Here is a 20779-nt window from a genome sequence, read left to right as displayed (position 1 = left end):
TAGTTTAAACTGCCCGCCGTTCGTATCCATTCCGCGCTAAACAAAATTCATCTTGGTTCCGACCAGATACTAAACATGGTTCCTAGTTCCTATCCACGATATAATATATAAGCCGCTTTCCGACCCTAACCCATGGATGTATTAAGATAACCCCCTAACCCTAACCCTTGTGCGTCGAAAATAAGTTACCCTACCTACTTTAAATTAAACAAAAACATGTTTTATTTAGAAATAAAAAGATATGCAATACAAGTAAAATGAAGTCCCTAACTATGTTAAACTCCCGAACCGGTTAGCTAGAAACTCCCCGGTAGGCCGCCGTGCACTTCAGGTTGAAGCAGCTGAAATGCTATTGTGGTTACGGTTGGTAAACAGCTAGTAGACAATTATACATCCATGGGGTTAACTCATACGTCTATGTCTCGTCTGTGGGTTAACTTAATGGGACATGGAGTCAACATTTATACAAAATATGTATCAGAGAGAAAGGACATAGTGGAAAAAAACAAATCGATTTGTGATAACTTAGACTTAGACTTAGACTTCTCTTTATTGATCCTTTTGGGATGACTCCCGCAAGGAAATTAGATTTCCAGCAGCAGATTTTAGCAGCTTACAAAACACTCTTTAAATAAAGAGGTATTAAAAATACAGTATAGAAAAAATACAGTATAAGAATAACAACAGGAGTAGGAGTAAAGAACATAGTGGAGTGTGGTGAAAGTGGACAAGGCAGGACCATAGACAGTATATAAGAAGGTGTGGACAGGATTTGAGTGAAATCCATAGACCAGGGATCTTCAAGGGGGGGTCCGGAGCCCCTAGGGGGGCCTCGGAGTCAGTGCAGGCGAGGCCTCCAAATTATTGTTAACTTTTGAAAGTTTTTTTCAAAAATTAAAAAGTCTTAACATTTACAAAATCATGCCAACAATTGTTAGGCTATTTCAATAGCTTAGTATTCCATGCAAAAAAGGTATAAAGGCTTTAGGCCGCGCCCTACACCTTATAGTAGGCCCTGTTTAATATAATAACTTCATTTTATACAATATATGTAGTGGGGTGATCGCTCCGTCTCTCTTTCAGTTAAAGGGTCCTTGGCTTAAAAAACGTTGAAGACCCCTGCCATAGACTTTTTTTTTTTTTTTTTATTGTTCTTTTATACAGAATATAGAAATACAAACAAACAAGGCACAATCACAAATCCATCTCAGAAACAGAGCTATTGCCTCGGGTCGAGCATATAAAACAAAACATACCTTATACCTTACAAAACAACATAAAGAATGATATAAAAGAAAATAAATAAAAAAATAAATAAAGAAAAGGGGCTATCTCAAATTAAATTAAGAGTCTCAAGTAAATAAATCAAATCAAGGGCTTTTTTTTTTAATCTTTAACCCGTTTCAATGACTTGCACAAAAGATTGAACTCATTCTTCCAATGGTCCAGGGAGGGTTTGGTCTTAAAATATCTACATTTATGTATAAAATGTTTTCCTAAAAGCACCAAGTTGTTGAGAACAAAATCTACTTTCTTATCTTCAACAAAAACACCAAACTTTATATTCTTCATTGTCAGGGGTGGTATCTCAGTTTCCCTGGTCTGTAACCAGCTCTGCAGATCTACCCCTGCCAATAGACCACATAGACCAGTGTTTCTCAAATGGGGGTACGCGTACCCCTGGGGGTACTTTGGAGTACTGCAGGGGGTACACGAACTTTTTGCAAAATGCTTAAAAATATGTCATGCATAATTCCTAAAATAATTCTACTATAATAATGAATGAATTACTGTAAGTGATGGATTCTTAACATTTGAAATGTAGCATTTAAATGTTTTTCAGTTACAAGGTTGTTTAGTAAATCTATCACTGCCGACACTGTATTGTTGTTTTTATATAGATGTGAAAAATGTTTTTGCACTGATCAGGGGGTACTTGGCTTAAAAACACAATTCAAAGGGGGTACATTATTGAAAAAAGTTAGAGAACCCCTGACATAGACCACATCATAGACTGTATGGGGAAATCTGACATTCTGGAGACTGTAGGAGTTAACTAACTCCAGACGGTGGCAGTAGTGCGACATTAAGGAGGCAAGCTGCCGTTACAACCCAAATAAGAAGAAGGAGGAGCCTCACGCTAGGGGGCGGTAGAGTCAAGAGCAGTTGTTCCTGACTGTGTAGAAAGCGAGTAATGAATCACTCACTTCGCTGCTGAAAATACTCCTCAACTGAAGTGAATAACCTTTATACTTGTGACTAGCTAGTGCACACTAGAGGTAAGATTAACACTATTAAAGCATGTTCTCATTTGGCCATTTATTTCGAGCGCCGTGGTTTTATTTATCCTGTGAGATTAGCAAAGGGGCTAACGCTAGCTTGTCACGCTAGCCAGACGCAGAAATACACAATCAAATGCAGTTAGTGCAGCCAGCCACTATTAGTAATAGTTATTTAGAAAACATCTTTAAGGGTTAAAGACAATCCAGCAGTGGTGGAAGAAGTATTCAGATCATTTAAGTGAAGTACTAATACCACAGCGTTACCAGTACAACTCCTGCATTCAAACTGAAGTTAAAGTATGTAACGTAAAGTATTATCTGCAAAATAAAATGTACAAAGTAAAAGTATTGATTGTGCAGTAAAATATTCCCTGTCAGTGTTTGATGTTTCTGGATTAATATTCCTGCTGCATTAATGTGTATGTTGCATTTTACTGTAGTTACTACTGCTGTAGATGTTTAAGGTTGTGCTCATTTATATACTGTTGGGTAGTTTAATCTACAGCAGTGCATCATAATCTATAAGATCATCATGTTTGTAGCGTCGCTGTCCTGTGAGAACCACGTAACTCTAAAAAGGTTTAAAACTTGTCATGGTGTCAAAAATGAACAGTTTGCATTTTCCAGCTGATCCGAGATACTTTTTAATAATTTAATAATAATGATGTATACTTTATTAATCCCACAAGGTGAAATTACAATGTTTTCACTCTGTTGTTATTACACACACATGCTCAGTACCTATACATGCACTGAATGGAGAGATGTCAGAGTGAGGGGGCTGCCCATGGAAGGGCGCCCCGAGCAGTTGGGGGTTCGGTGCCTTGCTCAAGAACAAGGCAGTGCCCAGGAGGTGAACTGGCACCTCTCCAGCTACCAGTCCACCACCATACTTTGGTCCATATGGGGACTTGAACCAGCAACCCTCCAGTTCCCAACCCAACTCCCTACTGACTGAGCTACTGCCCCACCTTATTTAGATTAAGAAGTATGATAATGTACTCAACACATAAAGGAAGACTTCATTCTTTAGTTGATCACAAACATTCAACATCAACACATCTGGAGATACGTGGTTTACAGTGGACAGGAAGGGGAGGAAACACTCTAACTAAAGCTGTCAGACAAATGTAGTGGAGTAGAAACTACAATATTTGCCTCTGAGATGTAGTGAAGTACACGCAAAAAAGTATAAAGCACTTCCCGAACAGGTCCCGAAAAGTTCTTAAAGCCTTAAAAGATCCTAGTCTAAAGTTAAAGTAGATGACTAAACATGACCATTTAAGTTTTAGATTTTGAAGGTGGTAAAATACAGTTTTTTTCCCCCCCGATTGGATACCAAGTCCACTTATGCAGATCTGTTTTGTGGTTTGTGCATCTTCTTTTTATTGTAAACATTTTGCGAAGTGAATTTGTCTTTGGGCTACTTATTCAAACTGGCTTTAAAATATGTCAAAGAACATTTAGAGATCCACTTAAATAAGTTGCTTTGTGCTCTACCGTGTTTCAGTCTTTGCTTGTGTTCCTCCTATCAGCCTTGTCATCATGTCTGGTGGTCCAGCAGTACGGGTCAGCATTGAGTCCTCCTGTGAGAAGCAGGTGCAGGAAGTGGCCCTGGATGGAACAGAAACATACGTCCCCCCTCTGTCCATGTCGCAGAACTTGGCAAAGTTGGCCCAAAGAATTGACTTCAGCCAAGGATCTGACTCAGAGGAGGATGGGACGGAGGGCGAACCCAGGGACCGTGAGTGGAGCAAGCAGGAGCCAGAGGAAGAAGAAGGTAACACGCTCTAGAGCACAGGTGTCAAACTCAAGGCCCACAGGCCAAATCCAGTCCCTCACACATTCTGATCCCGTCCGCATATCAATTTAGGTTCACAATACATTTTGGCCCACCTAGTTGTGCGCCAAACCAAAAACATGGGAAACTGTTTTTCAATTTGCAATTACACGACACTCAGAGCAGAATTTGGCAAATTTGCCGACTTTGAGACTCAGAAATTCCCCCAGAAGCAGAGAGTTTGCATATTCCGGCTGTGAAAGAGCGTATTGTGAGTCAGCTGTGTGGTAGCCTACTTAGAAAATGTAATCATTGTTTTCCTTGATTTGCTAAATTCTAGGATGGCTTTGGAACTTTTTTGCTCACTATTTCAGGGCTTTATGTGGACCAAACTGTAAGTGAGAAGACTATATGAGACATGCAATAATTGAGTCAAAGATATTTTACTTTTTCGATGAAATAAAAGCATGTCAATAAACTATACATGTCTGGCCCTTGATGTGATTCTCTTTTTCCAGTGTGGCCCTTAGTGAAATTGAGTTTGAGACCCCTGCTCTAGAGAAAGCAGGGACATTTAGAGCCAGAGCTAGATTCTGATTGATCATCACTGATTAACTATTTTTGAGAAATGGATTTCAGATAAGAGAAAAAATCAGCTAATTTGATTGCTTGCTAGGGGAACACCCAAACACAATATGAAGGAATGTCATACATTTAAAGAAAAGTAGGAGATTAAAATTGAGACGTTGGTAATTCAGCTTTTTCTTATATTTTCTATTATTCTTTACTAACGCAAGTTTATTTTATTTTTCAAATTGAAAAACAAGTTGCACAACTTTCCCCCAACAAACGGCGTTTTCAGCTGCATGGCCTTTTGTCTTAAAGGTGGTACATTAAGTTGATAGTTTAATTCATAAAAATAAAAAAAAGTAACAACCAGGAAGTTAAGGGCTTTTTACATCAAGATCAAGTAAGAACATTTTGTTAAATAATAAAAACACAATAAGGTAAAGAGACTTTGTGTAACATACCAATCTAATTTAGGGACTCACCGAATCCAGGATTCGGCTTCGGATTCAGCCGAATATTGGGCTTTTTGACGGGGTTAGGGTTAAGAATTTTTTTTCCGCCGAACCGAACCCTACGCTTGCACTACGCGCGCTATGCTGGTTCGACATAATGACGCCGCCGTTGATTACGGGAAGGTGTTTACGTAGGTGGAGCGTTCAATGCAGTAGGCTGCGAGTAAGTGAAAATGGAACTCGTGAGCCGAGAAAGTGTAGTTTGGCAGTACTTTCAGTCAAAAGAAGGCCATTCAAGTCCAGCTACATGTTCAATTTGCAATGCCGATTTGTCTCGTGGTGGCGAGGACCCTAAACAATACACAACATCACCGCTGTTAACACATTTGGTATGAAACATCCGAAAGAATACGAGTTGTGCATGAAGGAATCTACAGACAGTAGCCAAAATGCAGCAACTTCAGGTACGGCAAAGACAGTCACAGCTAAAAACTGGGAGTAGGATTCGCTATTCGGTAGGGATGTCCCGATCAGGTTCTTTTGCCCTCGAGTCCGAGTCCGAGTCATTTCATTTTGAGTATCTACCGATACTGAGTCCCAATCCGATACTTCTATAATAATTCAACTTTATAATCCCTCCAGACCGCAGACATACTCGCGCTTTCTGCTTCAAGCTGCTTCCGTGTTCTACTTTGCCGGCATTTAACCAATAGCGTCTCTGCAACAAAGTGATGTCATGCCGCACGCGTTGCTGTTTCTGTGTGGAGTCAAAAGGGTCTAACTCTGGGCCACCGCATAACTATAGATGTGTTAAAAAATAATGAGAATATATATACATATATATCCGAGTCCTGATCGGGAGGTAACGTCCGATTCCGATCGAGTCTGAAACCACGTGATCAGGCCTGATTTCTGATCACGTGATCGGATCTGGACATCCCTACTATTCGGTTTTCGGATTCGGCAGAATCTCAACCAGTGGATTCGGTATTCGGCCGAAACCCAAAGATCTGGATTCGGTGCATCCCTAATCTAATTAGCAGTTTTCTCACACAGGCACAGTGAAGTTTCAGCCATCTCTTTGGCCCTGGGACTCGGTGCGTAACAACCTGCGCAGTGCCCTGACAGAGATGTGTGTGCTCCATGATGTGCTCAGCGTGGTGAAGGAGAAGAAGTACATGGCCTTAGACCCAGTGTCTCAGGATCCAACAGCTGGCAAGGTAAACTGCTAAAGAATATCACTATAACTACTACCACTTAACATCTATAGGAGGGTGAATACAGATCCTACAGTTAATACCCAAGAGTGACTGCAACACTAATGAAACGTGAAACAAAAATGATGACGTTCTGTAGTTTATATTTCTCAAGGAGATCTTTGCACCTTCTCTGTTTTTTTTTTTTTCTTGCCCTTCGTGTAGACCCCCCAGGTGTTCCAGCTGATAAGTAAAAAGAAATCATTGGGCACAGCAGCGCAGCTCCTCCTGAAGGGAGCAGAGAAGCTCAACAAGTCCGTAGCAGAGAACCAGGAGAACAGGAGGCAGAGGGACTTCAACTCTGAGCTGCTGCGACTCCGCTCTCAGTGGAAACTACGCAAAGTGGGAGACAAGATCCTGGGAGACCTCAGCTACCGGAGCGCAGGTGATAAGGCCTCTGATGTAAACTCAGATCCGTGAAAGGCTTTTTACAAAACACAGTTGTCCTGTTGTGTTCTACAAAGTAACGTGAGGACCCTTTGAACTTGTATCCTAATCCCAATCTAACATGTTTTGACTATCTACCCATGTAGGTTCCCTTTTTCCTCACCATGGCACATTTGAGGTGATCAAGAACACAGACATTGATCTGGACAAAAAGGTCCCAGAGGACTACTGCCCGCTTGATGTCCAGATCCCCAGTGATTTGGAGGGATCTGCTTATATCAAGGTGAGAGGAAAACAAAACGCGGATCAATGTCTCTCCACAATGGCACATTTTATTGAAGTACAGTCTTTTCTATTCGGCGTAACAGGGTCTGAAATTAGCACCCGCCAGATACTGGTCATTTGTTGTCAGTTGCGTGTAAAATCGTCAAGCCATTCGCCCCTTTGGTAGACAGGGAAAACACACAACAGCTATAGCTCTTTTTATCTGTTTAAAATTTCCAACTGTCACCTATAATATACCCTTTTTTTTTTTTTTTTTTTTTTAAGATTGCAGAAACGTGTAGTTGTAATAGTCGAGTACTGTTTATGTCTTCAGGTGTCCATCCAGAAACAAGCTCCAGACATCGGTGATCTGGGAACCGTCAACCTGTTCAGAAGACCGCCAAAAACCAAAGCCGGTATGCTTCAATACCCAGATTTAAAATTCAGTTTATTTAGGAAGGGGACAATGCAAATTAAAAACACCACTCAATTATGCATGAGTTATAAATGCCAGAATTAGCCAAAAGGCTATTTTTCATCTGTAGTCCCCTGGCCTCGATGTTAAAAAGGCTTTTTAAAATACCAATAAACAAGAAAGAAAGACAACACGGCATTGCACGTCTTCCAACAGGGCTCACACTTTAAGGACTGATTTAGTAATTGCCTGAATCTCTGCCTGTAGCACAGTAAATGGATGTCATCTCTAAAATTGCCCTAGTCTCTTTTCCTCCACATCCTCACACATCATCTTTGATCTCTTCCCCATTCTCCTCACCGGATCGCTCTTCATCCTGCCGTCATCTCCGCCCAGGTACCCAGCTGTGGCATGTAAAGCTAGAGGCAGCTCAGAACGTTTTGCTGTGTAAGGAGATCTTTGCCCAGCTGTCCAGGGAGGCAGTCCAGATTAAATCCCAGATCCCTCACATTGTCGTGAAGAATCAGATCATCTCCCAGCCCTTCCCAGGTCAGAACGCTCAGGACATGTTTTGTTGGACGTTATCTATGTTTGATGCATATTAAACATTAAAATGCATCACTATAGGCCTGTGTTAAATTCTAATAGTTATATACAGTATGCAGTGTGTATATATCAGTCACTCCAGAAAAACGCGATCATGCGATCGCATAATTCAATGCATAATCAGCCAAAGTCCGCATATTTATGCGGTGGCCGCATTTTTTCAAATACGCCGCTCTTTCACTATATAATATATATATATATATGTATATATATTATAAATTGCCGATTTCCGCGCAAAATATGCGGGGCTTGCATGATTTCATAATCCCCGCATTTTCGTTGCAAAAAAGTCACATATATCTTAGCAGAAAGTTGAAAAATGTTGCGTTTACTTCACACAAGAGCAGCTATTTTCCCCTGTTGCCATGGGAACGTTATGAAGAGACGTAATTACGCGACGTGAACGTCATCGAAAAGCTGCGAACCCCGCGATGAAGCCACGATGAAACCGCAGTTTTTGCAAGTTCCCGCAATTTCATCGCATAACATTGCATAAATACCCCACATATTCCATCGCATTTTTTAAGAAAACGTACCGCATAATCAAGGAGATTTGCCCGCAACAATCACAAAAAAACTCGGTATTTTTCTGGAAGGACTGAGATATATATATATATATATATATATATATAGATAGAGATATATATATATCTATATATAGATAGATAGATATATCTATATAGATATATATATATATATGTATATGTATATGTATGTATATGTGTGTGTACTATTATTATTTATATATAAATAATAATAGTACATTGGTACTGCATTTTTAAAATGGACAGCTGACATGTCTGCTATGAACATAGAAGAGAGATGGTATGAAAAAATATTCCAAAACACAAAAGAGAAAGATAAAACTTCTTGGAAGAACTAATTTACAGTAGAATTTTATCCAAAGTTCAGTTGCTCTGCTGGTACAGACATCATTCCTAATATTTGCATTTGAATAACTTTGAAACATTTTATGATCTGTGTTTCTGGAGTTGGCTTTGATTTTTCTTTTCTGTATAGAGGCACAAAACCAACCATACCCGCGCCTTGTTCCTTTATAGGTCTGCAGCTGTCCATCTCACTGTGCCACTTTACGGGAGAGAAGAAGAACCACCGGGCGTCTCCAGAGAAACCCAAATCAGATGACCACCTTTACGTACTGGAACACAATCTGCATCAAATGATGAGAGAGGTGTGAAGTCACTGTGTGAAGTCACGTTGCAGCTCATCTGAAGCTGCTGTCTAGTAGAGATATCAGCTCATACATATCAGCGGACACATTGTATCAGCGTATACGTATGTTAGTCGGTACATTACAACGAAATTGACATACAGAAATGCCAAAGATATGTTTTTAAACAGGGCTTTTCCAACAGAGAGTAGTAACTGAAAAAACCTTATCAAAAATGTTGATTTATTTTATGGGTTGTGTAAAAATTCAGTCAATATATCATTACGGATTTTTTTATTTCTATTCTTAAATATCAATTTCATTATTTCAAATATTTCTTTGCCTTAAATACCCTCTATCATTCACGCTATACTTTCTAGAAATGCAGTCAGTTTTTACAGCTGTAAGCTTTTAGATAGATAGATAGATAGATACATACATACATACATACATACTTACATACTTACATACTTACATACTTACTTACATACTTACTTACTTACTTACTTACATACATACATACTTACATACTTACTTACATACATACATACTTACATACTTACTTACTTACTTACATACTTACATACTTACTTACATACTTACTTACTTACTTACTTACTTACTTACTTACTTACTTACTTTATTGATTCCCAAGGGGGAATTCAAGGTAATTTGACAACCAGGTTGAGTCTTGTTTACAGGAAAAAATAACAATCACAGGGATAAAATCAGAATATATTTAAAACACAAATTGTCACTATAATGTGAGTTGACATTTTTGTGCTATCTTCCTGTTGCTATTATTATATAAGTAATATAACTAGTAGTCTATTGGATTACAGCAGGGACGTGCACAGACATTTGGAGGGGCTATTGCTCTAATCTGGAAAAAAGGCTGAGTTGTTGAGTGGTGCTCTGCATGCTCTCCCTCGCTCTCCGGTCTGGAGAATAGATAGAATTATTAGAATCTGAATAAAGTAACTTCTACAGTATACTGTACTTTTCACTGCTAAAAAACTGAACACTGACACTAGTGCTGCCAGTTGACCTTAGACTGTGGCTGCACTCAATGATTCTGGTTGAAATAACAAATGTTGTGATTTGGCACCATTAATAATATTTGTTTTTTTTATATATAGATAGATAGATAGATAGATAGATAGATAGATAGTATAAAGAACAATTACAACATGACTACAGCTAGTGAAAGTATTTTACTTGATCCCCAGGTTCTCAAATGCTCTGTGAACTTACAGTTTTACTTTAGTTCAGTTCAGTCTTTATTGTCCCGCAGAGGAAATTTAACAACTTTTGTAAAAACAGACTCATCTGTCTGGAGACATCCTGCAACACATTTGGACCAGGATAAATACTTCCCCAAATATATCTTGAAAACTACCATCAGTACAAGTTTTTCACTTCTTTTCACGTAATGGTTACATGTGATCAATTCTCATTTCATTCAACAGCCTCGTTTCTGTTTCAGTTTCACAAGCAGCAGCTGAGCTCCGTGGTAATGCCACATCCTGCCAGCGCCCCCTTCGGCCACAAGCGCATGCGCCTAGCGGGGCCGATGGCCTACGACAAAGCTGAAATCTCCAGCTTGCAGCAGAGTGAGGGGCTTCTCGAGAAGATCATCAAACAGGCCAAACACATTTTCCTACGTAGCAGGTAACTTTAGTTGTATCCTCCCATGATTTTATTTGAGGACTGATCATGTTGGGAAACCATCCGATCACCATTGTTTCGTGGTCCGTATCCTATCATCTACTGTGACCTCTGTGAGTTGATTCTGTAAGCAGTGGCGAGCTTGGAGAACAAAAATGGAACGAAGTAGGGTTCAGTTCACAATGTTCTAAAGGTTTAATGTAGAGGTGCAACGATTAATCGATTAATCGATTAGTTGTCAACTATTAAATTAATCGCCAACTATTTTGATAATCGATTAATCGTTTGAGTCATTTTTTTATTAAAAAAAATAAGATTTTTCTGATGTCAGCTTGTTAAATGTGAATATCTTCTAGTTTCTTCTCTCCTCTGTGACAGTAAACTGAAATATCTTTTGAGTTTTGGACAAAACAAGACGTTTGAGGACGTCCTCTTAGGCTTTGGGAAACACTGATCCACATTTTTCACCATGTTTTGACATTTTTATAGATCAAACAACTAATCGATTAATCGAGAAAATAATCGACAGATTAATCGACTATGAAAATAATCGTTAGTTGCAGCTCTAGTTTAATGAGACACAAAAGGATATATACATTTACTAACAATCACTCCATTCACTTAGATGACGTAAGAGTAGAAAGATAAGAGAGAGGCTCCAGAGGACAGAAGGATTGGTGTAAGGTTGGTTCACACAGATACATCTTCAAGAAGGAAAACGGTGTTACAATTTCCGATACAAATGAAAACCGATGAGAGAGGCTTTGTTCGGAGGTTTGAACAGAATGGAACGTAACTTATTCACAACAGATCACAAAACCATATGCATAGTATCACAACATTTAAAGCTACAGTAATGTTAGGAGCAATAAACATTCAACTATGTACTACCACCATAGATATTGTATGTCTAACCAGGTGGAAGTGTCAGGTATATAATGCCATGGTTTGCATTGAAAATAATTGGAGGGCAAATACCAAACATTCCCCTAACTGTTTGCAATGCCACATTTGGCCAAAAGATGGCATACTTTGTCTTTGCTCATCATAGTTTGATCTCAGCAAAATACAAATCCTTAGCAATATTTAAAGTTTTTTTTTTTTTTCAAAGCTGTGTTGACTATATAATGATGAGTAAAGGCAGTAGGTATTAGGTTTCATTTTTAGCCACCTGCTTCATAATTCAGCAGTATTGTTGTTTGTAATCACCAGGACGGCGCGGACCATTGACAGCCTGGCAATCCGCATAGAAGACCCCCAGATCCAGGCTCACTGGTCTAATATCAATGATGTGTATGAGTCCAGCGTCAAGGTGCTCATCACCTCTCAGGGCTACGAGCAGATCTGCAAGTAAGTGGAGGAGAAGAGGGAAAGAGAGGCTACATTTACACTGCTACGTTTTGGTTTAAAACTTGAAAGTCTTTTGCTACGTTTACGCCTCAAGGGCACACCACTCCAGCATTTCCGAGCCCCTTAAACTGAGAATTTGGAAACACTGCTTTCCCCGTTTTAGTTTGAAGAATCCGGGGTTGCTTTGTAGCAGGGCTGTAGTCAAGTCCACCTTTGTCGAGTCCAAGACCAGGACTAGTCGAGTCAAAACCGAGTCCAAAGAGGTTCAAGTCCAAGTCAAGACCGAGTCCAAATGAGAGACAGTCAATACTGAGACAGAAAAAAAAGAATCCTCTTCAAGACCATTTACTTACCTGTTCATAATTTATGTGATGTGAGAGACAGTATATCTTCTATTAAGATGATAATTTTGCTTTATTATTTGTAATAATCAAAAAGAAAGTGCAATAAAACACTATAGGATCAAATTAAGCCATATTATTTACTTAAAATATAAAATGGAAGTGTTCCCATTCTTGAACTTATTACTTGTCCTGAAGAATTCATAGTACAAAGTGCTCGCTGACATTGTGTCTGTGGCCAAAATGAAAATGATTGAAGCCTGATGATTGAGGTACAGTATATGATGCAGCCAGGTGTGTACCAGGCGACCAATCTCAATGCCTGTTCTAGATAGATTTTGAATTAAACTAATATCTGTTTTCTGAACGAGCGCGCTTCATCTATGGTTTTGTTTTGAAGGAGGAAGTTGCTTTAGAACAAAAGCATTTAGTGCTGGACTCGGTCGAGACCAGCTAGAATATTTGGCGAGTCCGAGACAAGTCAGAGTCCGAATACCAACGAGTCCAAGACGAGACTGAGACAACAGAAAAACGCCTTGAGTCTGGACCCAAGTCCGAGTCCCGACTCAAGTACTACAGCCGTGCTTTGTAGTCTGGACGGGCACAAACGGAGACCTTTGATAACGACGATGCACATCAGTCAGTCTTATCGGTTAGGTAGGCTTACATACCTTTTCGTCGTTGGTCCAAGCTAATAAATCCCTGCTCTTACTTTTCACCATTGTTGTTCTTTCTCCAGAGTATTTTTCTGTATTTTCAACTTTTACATCCATGCTTTTCAACCGCAGAGTAACGTCAGACAATCTGCTTCCTGTTTCCACCGGCACACACATGCCCAGTGTATGTGAATGGTCATGTGATATGCGTTGTCAGATGTGTTGATATGGACGGAGATTAGTTCTGCTATTGGAACGAAAACTCTTGTGTGGATGGAGATGCTGCTTATAAATTAAAATGTAGTAGTGTAGATTAAGCCAAAGGAAGAACCAGATCAGAAAAGGGGACACAGTGTGGGAAATACGGTTGGGGCTGCTAATGTTTTAAAGACCTGCTGTTGGTATGTGAAGGCCTTTTAATAACATTTCAAATTATGTAAATTGGAAGCTATGGCCTTTGTTTTTCAGCATGTTATAGTAGTTTGCTAGTTTACTCTCATTATGAATTTAGAAATAGAAGTGAGTCTTACATGGCTGTGAAATACAGGCCACAAAATGCTATAACTTTCTGCTTTTATGAAATGCATTTTTAGTCCCTCCTGTATTTCTTTGCTTGCACATGGTTGGTCTCATTCCACTTGACTGACGCATATGATCCTAGATAAGGCGTAACATGTTCTGTGTGTTTAGGTCCATCCAGCTGCAGCTGAACATCGGCGTCGAGCAAATCAGAGTGGTGCACAGAGACGGACGTGTCGTCACACTGTCACACCAGGAACAGGAACTGCTGGATTTCCTCCTCTCACAGGTATCACAGTTCCCTGATTGAACTGAACATTATATTTTACTCCACTACATCTCAGAGGTACATATTGTACTTTTTAAATTCACTTCATTTGTCTGACAGCTTTAGTTGATTTTCAGATGACAGTTTTTCTTCCCATTCCTCCCTCCCATTCCAGATGTGTTGATGTTGAATTTTTGTGATAAACTGAAGGTTCCTTTATGTGTTGAGACAATTCTCCTTCTTCTTAAAAGACAGTCTTTAAAATCCTCTTGGATCAGCTGGTAAATTAAAATATTAATCCAGAAACATCAAACACTGACATGGAACATTTTACTGCACAAGCGATGCTTTTACTTTTCATACTTTAAGTTAATTTTGCTGATACTTCTTATATACTTTTACTTATGTAAGGTTTTGAATGCAGACTTTTACTTGTAATTTACTTGAGTGTTTTCAGTGTGGTATTTCTACTTCTACAGATGTCACAGCATCAGGTGCATGCAGTTCAGCAGCTGGCCAAAGTGATGGGCTGGCATGTCCTAAGCTTCAGTAACCATGTAGGCCTGGGCCCAGTGGAGAGCATTGGAAATGCCTCAGCTATCACTGTTGCATCTCCCAATGGAGAGTACGCCATCTCAGGTGAGATGAGTGTTATAAAGTTCCAGATACGAAGTTCCTCTTAATCTTAAGAAAACGTATACAGTATTCAGAAGAAGAATCGGCTACTTGTGGAGCTTTATTGTTGCTAGTATGTGTTTTTCTTAGTCCAAGAATAAAAATATTCAGTGCAATAACCAGCTAAATAGCTAAATAATGTTGACCTATCGGTTTCATCAGGTTTTTGTGTCGGTATCTGGAAATCAAACAGGGAGATTCAACAGACACAGAAGGATAGATGCATGAGAATTGGAAATAATGCTATTTACCAACATTAGGCCTAGTTGACCAGAATGCAATGCAACAGATGAGACCTGTTGCATTTTGATTTAACTGGCCCAACTTTTCCCTTTTTCCCAAACAAGGGTAGCAACTCGAGCATTGCTCTCACTGAATGCACCTAGGCCACCCCCTGTCTAAAATCACTCAAACAGAGTTTATACAAGTTGAGGGATCATTGAGAAAGTGAATCAAAACACTTCACCACAAAATAACCCCTTATATGCATCACATCAACATCATGAATTAATGTTATCTAACATGATAAGAGTATCCTAAGACGATGAATGAACACTGAATATCCGCATAACCTCAAATGACTAGGAATTGGGCATGGATGTGTTAATATAAGCAGATTTTAGTCACTAATACTGTTTACTGTCTGTGTGTCTATTCAGTGCGTAACGGCCCAGAGAGCGGGTGCAAAGTTTTGGTCCAGTTCCCCCGCACCCAGACCAAAGAGCTGCCGAAGAGCGACGTCATCCAGGACGCCAAGTGGAGCCACCTCAGAGGGCCGAGCAAAGAGGTCCACTGGAGCAAGATGGAAGGAAGAAACTTTGTCTACAAGATGGAGCTCCTCATGGCTGCACTGACTCCTTGTCCTTAGATACAGTCAGTCTGCGGACTCCTTTCCCGTATACAAAGCCATGGTTTATATGCAGTTACATGGCAGTGAACTGGACAACCAAACCCATAGAACCCACTTTTTCTAGAGAGATTTTCAGCCACAAAATTTGACATTTAAAAAAAAATTTGACTTTTCTCTTCCTTTCCACCTCCAGTGGTGTCTGCGGCGTGCTCTGTTTTTTATGTTTGTGTGTACCTCAAACAATCTGATACAAAATAAAACGTTAAGTCTGTCTAAATGTATTTGTGCTGATTTGTCATATCATAAAGCTATTAGATGTTTTCTAAGGACTTCTGGTTAATGTCTTTTTTTTGTGAGGAATGTGTTTCCGCAGTTTTGCTTAATCTTTATAATTTGTCTGATTTAAGCAATAGCATTTTAGAGAAACTGACTTTCTTCTTAGTCTGATTCATCAGTTTTACTCTAAGAAAGAACCATGTGTTAGGTTTTTGTTCACCTTTTAAAATGAGTAATGTAAGTAATGAGAAAAGTAGACTTATTGTTCATTCCATCTACAGTATTTTTACTGCATCAAAGGTCTGATACAGACTACCTGCTATTAAACCTTTTTTCAAAGCCTGATTCAACTTTGGATAATTGTAAAAGAACCCAGGAGTCAAAGTAAATCACACAATTAATTTGCTTAGACAGTAAATACAGTATGTATTGTTGCCCAATGTAAATGCATGTGTATACAACAATAAATGTAAACATCTCGGTACACAGTTTTTCATAATTCAAATTCAAAAGACAAGCCATCTTCCTGGCTGTAAGTGAACGTGTTGAACTAAAATAAAATGACGGTTATTTTATGTACACAGTAACAGTCTGTGGTGTTTCCCTGCCAGGTACAAAGCACAGCCAGGTGTCCTTCAGAGAGGCTGCAGCTCTGTTGCGTCATTTTCTGCATAAAAGGAGAATTCAACTTAACACAACATACCGATGTAACAAAGCTATAATGGACCTTTGTACTCAAACACACCCATACTTACGCATAATAAATAACTTAAACCCACATCCACACCCATAAAGCCATAGTCATACATCTCACACACACAATGATGTAGCAGCATCTAAATAAACTGTGAACTACACATCTATACAAGCTTATAAAACATGGGGTTTATTTAATGAAGATCCAGCAATTATATTCTTGTTTAAAAAAGCATTTTAGTACCATCTAGACACGTAGCAGTACATGCCACTATCCTACTTTTTTAATTCCCTAAACTTCTGTAATAACTCATCAAGTAGTTAAGTGAAATTTATCTTGTGAGAGTTTGATCTTTAGTGCAAACATGATGGTATTTCATACAAACTGATACAAAGGGGCATGCACTTTAGAGAATTCTTTTTACATTGTTTACCTGGCATCTCTTTCTTGCGTCTCCATGCAACTATCTTCCTGTAGGCCTTGTCTAGTAGCCATGTGGCCAGCATGAGAAGGACAGCCACACAGGCCAGTGCTAAGGCAGAGACAGACAGGTACTGAAGATCCTCATACAGCACCTCTGGAGAACAGAGACACAGGAAGCCAAATCATGTTCACTTCAAAATAGCCTCGGGCACAGACTACTTTCCAAAAATGCAAACACAACAATTACTGTGTTCAATGTTGAGAAATAATAACATTCTAATTTTTATGTCAAGACAACTTTTCATAATGTCCTTTTAACAGTACAATCCTGTATCTGATTGTAATGTTTATCAAAGATAGATGAATGCTCATGTTGTGTACTGATGAATAACTATGATAAACTCAAAGTATCTGCTTGATCGGAATTTGTGTAAGGCACATATGACGTTCAAATTGTCGCTCCAGACTTTCACTACCTTCACAGATACTGGATATAAATGTCATAAAATGTGGTAATTTACCAGTGTTTTGGTTATTTTTTACCTTCATTTATTCAGTTCTTTTTTGCAGGAATGCCTCAAGCACACTTACGCACATTCCCACCTGGAAGCTGCCCAGTACAACCAAAGTCTGACCTACTGGCTACTGAGCAATGGAGGTTTAGCGACTTGCTAAAGAGCACCTTAGTGGTGGTAATGAAGGAGGGATAAGTGCAGACAAGTTTGGGAAACGTTGGCAGGGCAACTGTCATTTTTATACGCCAACAACTGTTACCACAATGCTGTTGAGCAAGACCCTTGCAGTACTGTAGTAGTTAGACTGCCAAAGTGGATCTTAAGACTCTTATTTCGTACTTGAATTAGGACCATCAGTGCTTAGCAAATTAGTTCACTGGTTGTATTTTGTGGTACATCCTGTTTTTTTTGTTTTTTAAACGTTCTTGCTTTATATTCTAGTCTGATTCGCTTGTATTAGACAGCAAGTGTGAAATCAAGCTCTGTTAATTTGACTTAAGGCTGTTAAGGCAAAAGAAAATGTGGTCAAATGAGGTTTTCCAAAATGTAGCACTCTTATCGAATGACATACACAGAAGCCCAGACCCACTCACCGTTCACTTTCAGGACAAAGCCAGCATCCTTGCTGCTTCCTGCTGTGTCCGTGACAGTGACCACGTAGTATCCAGCATCCTGCAGCCGCAGGTCTGACAGGCCCATTGAGCCATTGTTGAAGGGCTGCACTCTGCTGCTGTAATCCACTGTTATGTTAGTTTCCCCCCCCCCCGGCTGCCAAGCCCCTATGGTGCGGCTCACCGCCCCTGACATAAAGGTCCATTGTATGGTGGGGATCCCAAGACAGGTAACATCCACTGAGAAAAACACATCCTCCTGCACCGACCTGGTCAGGCTCCTCTGGGGAGACTGAATGGAGATGGCTCCAGCTTCCATAGTGAAAATGACAAAGATATGTGAAGATATGGATTATAGATTAACTGTGAATGCATTTTGGAGTTGAAAAACAGATGTAATACACATCAAGATATGGGGCCAGAGCCTGTACAGACAGATAGACAGATAGATAGATAGATAGATAGATAGATAGATAGATAGATAGATAGATAGATAGATAGATAGATAGATAGATGTTGGCTCAGAAGGCACAAAAATATTGCACACTGCATGATTGTTACGGTCACACCTTTGTCTTTCACCATTTTAGCTCCTGTTCAATCTTCAACTAGGTAGGACAGTAATTACAGTGGAATCATTTCAGAGTATGACACATACAGCTCCATAAATAGAAAATGTTTTACCTCATATGTTTTGCATTTCATGACACAGTAAGTCACTATTGCTGGCCAACACTATGACTCATATGCATTGAATTCCATGTACAGCCAGAAATGTGCTGCTCTGTTAGTTTCTTTTGGCAAATTACAAGCCTCTCGCTGGAGGGACCAAACTAGTCAAACAAGCTGAGAAGTATCAATTTGAATGTAGCCAACAGTGCTGGTCTCGGGTCTGTTTTGGCCGCCCCTCGTCAAATATTTTCACAAGAGTTTCACTGGGAGATCTGGTTCTGTTGGTGGTGTTTACTTAATGAGTAACAGATAAAGAATTCTTCCTGAGATCACCAAGGCTGACTAAACGTAACAAGACGGTGTGGAAAAAAAATGCTTTTTTTCTTTGCAATTCAGATTCTTGTGCACTGGGACCTTGGGCAATCTGATGTTTGCAGTTCTGTCTCTAGTTTTCACCCCTGCCAGAATTTCAACTAAGGTCTCTTTGAAAGGACCGGATCCTCATCCTATGTATTTAGCCCTGGGCAAATATAAGATTGCCATATAGGCATGCTCTAGAGAAAACCACATTATAAGCATGTATTGGAATGCTTACCTAGGTGACACATATATAATGTGATGCTGAGAAACACAGCAACATCTTGTACATCCCAGAGCCTGAAATGCCACATTGGAATCCCAGACCCATTGGTCGAACCGCAGTTGAAGAATCTCCTCTGGGTTATTTCACATTCTGAAGTATTCTCCTGTCTTTCTCCTTCCAAAACAGCCTTTCCTCGTTCCCAGGGTTTCTTCTTCCACCTGTACAGGTGTCTGTGTGTGCGACTATTCCCACCTTATTTTTGAGAGTTCCCGTCACAGAAGTGCTGTAGTTTCCCTCCTCTCTCAGGACTGTGCTGGATTTCTCTTCATACCTGCGCAAGTCAGTGCCAGCCAGCCCACACCTATCAGACAGGTTCAGCCAGAAATTACTAAGTAAACATGTACTCAACGTTATGTGATCTCACACACACACACACACACACACACACACACACACACACACACACACACACACACACACACACAGATCCTTCTCAATTTACTTACCCCCACCACACCACCCCACCCTGCCCAACAAACACTCACCTGTATAGACACACTATCGCAAAATGAAACCAGTATAGGTTGAATCACCCAGTGTATTCATGCTGTGACACACCTGGTAAAACATGTCAAACAGGAAGTGTGTGTTCACACGTATGCACAAAGCAACACAAACACACAGTGAACTGACATTTCAATTTGTGAGGCATGAATAAGCTTCTTGCTTGTGTGTGTTATGACATTTTCATTTCTGATTACTTTTTTAAAATAATCTTGATCTCTTCTTATAGACATCTTGCTTGGGATCAGAAAAAAATAATTTGACTTATCGCAGTAAATAAATAATTTTAAATAATTTTAAACTATCAAAGGGGTCCTGGTGTTTCAGCCAGGCTGACAAAAATAGACATTTTTATATAAAATTGCACATGTGGCCCTCTGTCAACACCTAATGGCTTGGGGATGTCAACAGTTATCCATTTAATCGTTAACTGATGGAAAGAATTTTGACAGCTAAACAGTTAAAAACAATATTATTAAACCAATTAAAAAATGTATTAAAAGACTTTGGGCATTGTAAAAGAAAAATAGGCTAAACAATGTATTTCTTAACTGCTAGTTAACTTGTTGGTGCTAACTTTGCACTAGCAAGTTGCGTTTTGAGCTATTCTCGAGACAACATAAAATAAGCTTTTTCTTTGAAGGAGATATCATGTTTGGTGACTTTTGTTTGAAGAATCAGTCATAGTTTTTCCTTCACCACCCACCCCCGTCCTTCTGAATATTTTTGTACATTTATTTCCATTGTATACCAAACGCCCTGAAAAGGAGGAGCAATCAGAAAGCTCGAAATTTGTTGCTTTACTAAAATGCAATCTGAAATAAACTCTTGTATTTTTATTATCTGATTTATTATCTATATTCATGATATTATTGCCTTTATGGCGCACGCTCTTCCGGGTGGGCTAGAGGTCGCCCCGTAGTTAACG

The 20779-nt window shown here is 39.5% G+C and overlaps 2 protein-coding genes across 4 annotated transcripts; one reads left to right on the top strand and one right to left on the bottom strand.

Annotated features, from left to right (window-relative positions):
• The first annotated feature begins 2121 nt into the window (after positions 1-2121).
• On the top strand, positions 2122-15785 carry med17 (mediator complex subunit 17). Of its 3 annotated transcripts, XM_031304200.2 has the most exons (14): positions 2122-2279; positions 3818-4062; positions 6141-6304; positions 6506-6725; positions 6874-7010; positions 7326-7407; positions 7803-7955; positions 9074-9204; positions 10670-10854; positions 12064-12201; positions 13889-14006; positions 14465-14624; positions 15320-15552; positions 15662-15785. In XM_031304200.2, the coding sequence occupies exons 2-13, from the start codon at positions 3828-3830 to the stop codon at positions 15526-15528; spliced, it is 1932 nt and encodes a 643-aa protein (XP_031160060.1). In that variant the 5' UTR covers positions 2122-2279; positions 3818-3827; the 3' UTR covers positions 15529-15552; positions 15662-15785. The 3 variants fall into 3 exon arrangements, with proteins under 3 accessions (XP_031160060.1, XP_031160061.1, XP_031160063.1); XM_031304201.2 differs by lacking the exon at positions 15662-15785 and having other exon boundaries at positions 3793-4062; positions 15320-15652; XM_031304203.2 differs by lacking the exons at positions 15320-15552; positions 15662-15785 and having other exon boundaries at positions 13889-14063.
• Positions 15668-19978, bottom strand: LOC116053222 (V-set and transmembrane domain-containing protein 5). The gene is made up of 5 exons (XM_031304236.2): positions 19833-19978; positions 19300-19648; positions 18015-18344; positions 16917-17060; positions 15668-16453 (listed from the first exon to the last, which is right to left on the bottom strand). The coding sequence occupies exons 2-5, from the start codon at positions 19373-19375 to the stop codon at positions 16422-16424; spliced, it is 582 nt and encodes a 193-aa protein (XP_031160096.2). The 5' UTR covers positions 19376-19648; positions 19833-19978; the 3' UTR covers positions 15668-16421.
• Positions 19979-20779: the final 801 nt, after the last annotated feature.

Source organism: Sander lucioperca, chromosome 5 (assembly GCF_008315115.2).
Source record: "Sander lucioperca isolate FBNREF2018 chromosome 5, SLUC_FBN_1.2, whole genome shotgun sequence".
Lineage (NCBI taxonomy): Eukaryota > Metazoa > Chordata > Actinopteri > Perciformes > Percidae > Sander > Sander lucioperca.
Note: the sequence above shows the minus strand (reverse complement) of the source record. Positions and strands in the feature narration are given on the sequence as shown.

Bases quoted from the DNA above. Each gene is read 5' to 3' on its own strand.
- med17 (XM_031304200.2), top strand. From the start codon at position 3,828: ATGTCTGGTGGTCCAGCAGTACGGGTCAGCATTGAGTCCTCCTGTGAG. The intron at 6,726-6,873 runs GTGATAAGGCCT...CTACCCATGTAG, and splicing joins CCTCAGCTACCGGAGCGCAG to GTTCCCTTTTTCCTCACCAT. The intron at 9,205-10,669 runs GTGTGAAGTCAC...TTTCTGTTTCAG, and splicing joins TGCATCAAATGATGAGAGAG to TTTCACAAGCAGCAGCTGAG.
- LOC116053222 (XM_031304236.2), bottom strand. From the start codon at position 19,375: ATGTGGCATTTCAGGCTCTGGGATGTACAAGATGTTGCTGTGTTTCTC. The intron at 18,345-19,299 runs GTAAGCATTCCA...TCACTATGGAAG, and splicing joins ATTATATATGTGTCACCTAG to CTGGAGCCATCTCCATTCAG. The intron at 16,454-16,916 runs GTAAACAATGTA...CCTTTTATGCAG, and splicing joins ACGCAAGAAAGAGATGCCAG to AAAATGACGCAACAGAGCTG.